General features: G+C 37.2%; 1 protein-coding gene across 1 annotated transcript; it reads left to right on the forward strand.

Annotated features, from left to right (window-relative positions):
- Positions 1-1,992: 1,992 nt before the first annotated feature.
- Positions 1,993-3,036, forward strand: LOC308493318 (trace amine-associated receptor 4-like; the record flags this gene model as incomplete). Its single annotated transcript, XM_081039313.1, has 1 exon — positions 1,993-3,036. One exon carries the CDS (start codon positions 1,993-1,995, stop codon positions 3,034-3,036), a length of 1,044 nt encoding a protein of 347 aa, XP_080895439.1.
- Between the last annotated feature and the right edge of the window lie 2,154 nt (positions 3,037-5,190).

Raw genomic sequence — 5,190 nt, forward strand, 5'->3', positions numbered from 1 at the left:
ATATCATATTTTCCCCCAAATAAAATAAAATAAATGAATTTCCCTTACAAACCTAGGAAGTTAAATTATATTAATGCTTTCGGGAATTATGTTTTCAAAAATTAAATTTAAAACTCCAAAAATTATACCATGAAGTATTGAAGAGTGTACTATTTTGTATGAGGAATGTTATGTTTATGCATATACAATGACAAATGCCTAAGTAATTTTGTGGCAATTGTAAGCTATCTTTAAAGATAGTTTTTAAAAAATTTTTAAAAAGAATTAAAGAAAAAAATTAATTCACAAAAGCAAAGAAAATAAAAGGCAGAATAAAGTTAATTTATTAAAGAAGTATTAGGTGTTTAAGATCATGTTATATTCAGTATACCTTAGAGCTTAGAAACCAAGTGATAAGTAATTAAATAATTTGTGCTGTGTATTCCAAAATTGAGAGTCTACATTTATAAAAAAAAATTTAAGCATATCTTTGTCCTTCTTACATTTTACTTTTCTATGTTTTGATTTCTCAAGTGCAACTCAATTACATAATATTTGATTAGTACAATGAAAATATATGTAAAAAATGTTAATCTGAGAAATTAAATTCCTATATCCAGAGCAAATAAAATGTATTATAATGTTAAGATTTCAAATAATACACACTGGAAAAAAAATTGTTGAGCTATAGTAGCAAATACTGTATTATTTTCAAAGGTACTTATATTCTCATTAACATCTTTTCCAAGTAAATATGGTAGGACGTGCTTGTAGATTCATTTTCCGAATGGACCAGTGAGTTTTAATTTATTCTCAGGACAAAGTCCGCTTCTCCAACCTGACCTTAGATCTCACAAATGCTTGTCATTGGCCATCAGTGTGACACCCAGTCCCCAGCACTGGAAAAACAAATCAAACCCATGTCATACGCTGGGTGAGTCAGACTCATTAATTTCACATTTTAAGAGCAATTGCATGAATTATATAAAGCAACGACTTAAACAGTGAGCACATCTTTATGTCAAATTTGTTCCCAGTGTCGGACTTGAAATCTGTGGACCAGAGGACCTCAACCTGAATTTAAATTCATGAATGTAGCTGCTGAATGAAAGGATATAACCCACAAGATTTATAGAATCTATTATTTGAAATATTTTTGCATTTTTGCTCTAAATTCTGAAAACTGTGTTGTTTACACTGAAAAGAAATTTTTTTCCTTAATTGAATAGTATGTATTAAGTGGCAGGATCCAAAGCATTTGCAAAGGCCCACAAGAGACTTTTAGACAGACAGACAGACAGACAGACAGACAGACAGACAGGAAGAAAGAGAGAGAGAGAGAGAGAGAGAGAGAAAGAGAGAGAGAGAGGGAGGGAGGGAGGGAGGGAGGGAGGGAGGGAGGGAGAGAAAGAAAGAGAAAGTCTTTAGATTGTAATTTTTGTTTAAGCTAAACATTAAGTAATAGTCCACAGATCCTGGTAATTCTTGAGGGGCTTTTATCCAGCAAATTGATTAATATAAGTGGAACAGGGAAAATCCTTGACTGCCTTGTGGATTTGGAATCCTGAGCATATTAGTGCAATCAGATCATGCATTTACTTGCGTTGTTTAGGTGGTTTTAACTGGGTTACTTAGATATTGGGTGACAATATTCACTTGTTTTTAATGCCTTCTTAGTGGAAGGATGGTCCTTAGACAAACAGCATTGGCATCTCCAAAGAGCTGGTGAGAAATGCAAACCCTCAGAACCACAACACACCACCCTCCCCTTCAGAATCTGTGTTTTAAAAAAATTTCTGGGTGATTCATATGCTTATTAAAGTTTGGGGAGAGGTGCTCCTTGTCAGTAGGGATTTCGACTTGGAATTGAAAAATGCAGCTAGCTGGAATTCTCTGAAAAGTTGCCCTGCCAACAATTGTTAGTGTTTTTCCTGTGTTTTTTTTTTTTTTTTCCACAGAAAGGAGAAGAGCACACTTTTGCAAAAGACTCATAGTACCCACAGGACAAAGACTATGAGTTTACCTGATCTTTGGAACCCCACAGAAGTACACCTTTGCTTTGCTTTGGTTAACAATTCATGTCCTAGAAATGTGAGGTCTGTGTTGAGTGTCTCCGCCATGTACATTGTCATGACTGCTGCTATAGTGATGACCATGCTGGGCAATCTGCTTGTGATCATTTCTATCACCCACTTCAAGCAGCTACACTCTCCAACCAACTTCCTGATCCTCTCCATGGCCACCACTGACTTTCTCCTGAGCTGTGTGGTCATGCCCTTCAGCATGATCCGGTCCATCGACTCCTGCTGGTACTTTGGAGACCTCTTTTGCAAAATCCACAGTTGCTGTGACATCATGCTCTGTACCACCTCCATTTTTCACCTCTGCTTCATTTCAGTGGACCGTTACTATGCTGTTTGTGATCCTTTGCATTATGTCACAAAAATTACCATCCCTGTCATAGAGGTCTTTCTGCTCATCAGTTGGTCTATTCCACTCTTTTTTGCCTTCGGTCTGGTATTCTCAGAATTAAACATAATTGGTGCAGAAGATTTTGTTGCAGCCATTGACTGCACAGGTTTATGTGTGTTGATATTTAACAAGCTTTGGGGGGTTCTGGCCTCATTTATAGCTTTCTTTCTCCCTGGGACAGTAATGGTGGGGATTTACATACACATTTTCACTGTAGCCAGGAAGCATGCTAAGCAAATCAGCACGGGTCCTATGATGAAACAGGTTGGCTCAGAAAACAAAATGAAGGTGTCATCCAAAAAAGAAAGCAAGGCCACCAAGACTTTAAGTATAGTCATGGGAGTGTTTGTATTGTGCTGGCTGCCCTTTTTTGTCCTGACGATCATAGACCCTTTCATTAATTTTACAACTCCTGAAGGTTTGTACAATATCTTCCTCTGGCTAGGTTACTTCAATTCCACTTTTAATCCCATTATATATGGCATGTTTTATCCTTGGTTTCGCAAGGCATTGAGGATGATTGTCACAGGAATGATCTTCTGCCGTGACTCTTCCACCCTAAACTTATTTCCTGCACATGCTTAGACAATGTTCTCCATTCTCTAAGATCATTTTCTGGTAGGGATCCTTGGATGCTTTTTCCACCCAAAGGTAGGGGAGTATGTACAGGCCAGATAAGGAGATTTTCTAGTTAGTATAAAAGACACCTAAGTAGGAGCCTTTTGGGTATACCAGAGCTACCAAAGAGGTTAATTTCTAGGGTTCTGTGGAAGGTACCTCCAATAAGAAGGCTTATTCCAAGGCTTGCTGATTCCTGAATATCCAAAATCGGAGATTTAAAATTTCACTCCTTTGGCTTAAATCAAATAGGGATCTTCTACTTTTTTTCTTGTAAACAGCAGAAGAGGAAACACAGTTCGTCTTCACATTCATTGACAGCCACGTAGAGTTTATCTAAATCTATCTTGAGATTACTGTTATATCTTGAGGGAGTGGTGAGAGAGCATGAGAACACTGGGAGCCTGAATAGTAGAGTATGTGAATGGCATAGAAGGAGAGAAGAAAGCAGACAGTTGTATTTACTCTCAATTTTATTGGTTCTGGCTTAAACATCTTTCAAAGAGTTGATGTGTGGTTTGCAATATTTTGATAAAATTTGACTGTCTTATTAAATGGGAAGAATGGATAAAGAAGGACTTTAGAAATATATATTTTTTTCAATTTATACTTTTTATCTACATATACATGTGGCCTACATGTATACATGCAAGTGGTATGTCCATCTGTGTGTGTGTGCACGTACATACTAATTATCCACCAAGATTGAGCTTCATTCACAAACTGCAATTCTTTCCATCCCCCAGAGTTTTAAGCTAATATTTATTGTCTCTTCTCTGTGCCCTTTTGTCTCACTCTTCCTTCTCTTACTCTATTAACTTATTTCACCAAATTTTGTTCTTTCTAGTCTTCTTTTCATCCTTCACATCTCTCTGTCTCTCTGAGAATCCAGTGGTTCTCAGCCAGAGACAGTTTTGCCCTTTGGGGACATTTGGCAATGTCTGGAGACACTTTGGGTTGTTACAACCAGGGAGGGAGTCATACTAACATCTAGTGGGTAGAAGTAAGGGATGCTGACAACCATTCTACAATGAACAGAACAGCCCCCCCCAACAATAAACAATTATCTGGCCCGAAACTTCAAGAGTGCCACGATTGAGAAACCCTGTTCTACTCTCATCTAATCTCACAGCTTCAATTACCATCTCTTCATATATTTCTCTCAAGTATCTTTATCTTGATCATTTCCCCCAAATTTGAGTTCTTTATTTTACTGTCAGTGAGGTATCTTGTGGATGTTCCACAAAGATCTCAAGCTCAACATATCCAGCATCTTCTTTTGAAACCCACCTACCACTGAAAACCTGTGTGTTCTGACTCCTGCTCGGTATTAGGATTGTACCCTGGTGTGCTACTTCCTCATCTAGACTATAAGTTTCTTTATGTGAGACTATACCCTTATATTTTTTATCTTGGTATCCTACAGTGTTTGGCATGGTGACTTTCCCAGAAAAATCTCTGAACACATTCACTGGATAACTAAAACTATATCTTGGAGGAAAATGGGAGTTACTCAAATGTACAGAAATAAACAATGTACAACAAAGGATGTTGGACAATTGGAGCTTCTTCTCTTGGGAAGAAAGATGGAGGAAAGAGCCTATTTGTAAAGAAGTAATTGAACTGAATTTAATTATTGTTCTAATGGGCTTTGGACATCTGTGTACAATGTGCTAGGAAACCTTGGGACAGTGCCAGCAGAGGTACATAGTGAAATATGACTCACCAACTCCAAAACATTGGCAAGATGCAGAATGAAGCTTTCATGCTCACATAGTGAACTTCCTGAGGATACAAATTAGGTCTCCCCTTCCTTTTCTTTTCTTTTTTTTTTCTTCCCTTCGTTTTCCTAATACGTCAATAGTCCAAGTTCTTTACAGAAAGCTTTGGTCCTGTAGAAATAATGTTCACTATCCTATGCATCGACAGATTGGGAAATGTTTTTAATGGAGATGGTCAATAGATGAACTCTTCCAGAAGAATTTATGCTCACAAACTTAGAATCTGTTTATATGTGGTTGGAGCAATTTATTCATTAATGTTTGCCTCTTTTTGTAGGAAGGAAGCTTGCTTTTCATAACAGTAACCTTAAGATACTGGTAGGTTGCAAAGAGAAAATTT

This window comes from Rhinolophus hipposideros, assembly GCF_964194185.1.
Source record: "Rhinolophus hipposideros genome assembly, chromosome: 3".
In the NCBI taxonomy this organism is placed as follows: domain Eukaryota; kingdom Metazoa; phylum Chordata; class Mammalia; order Chiroptera; family Rhinolophidae; genus Rhinolophus; species Rhinolophus hipposideros.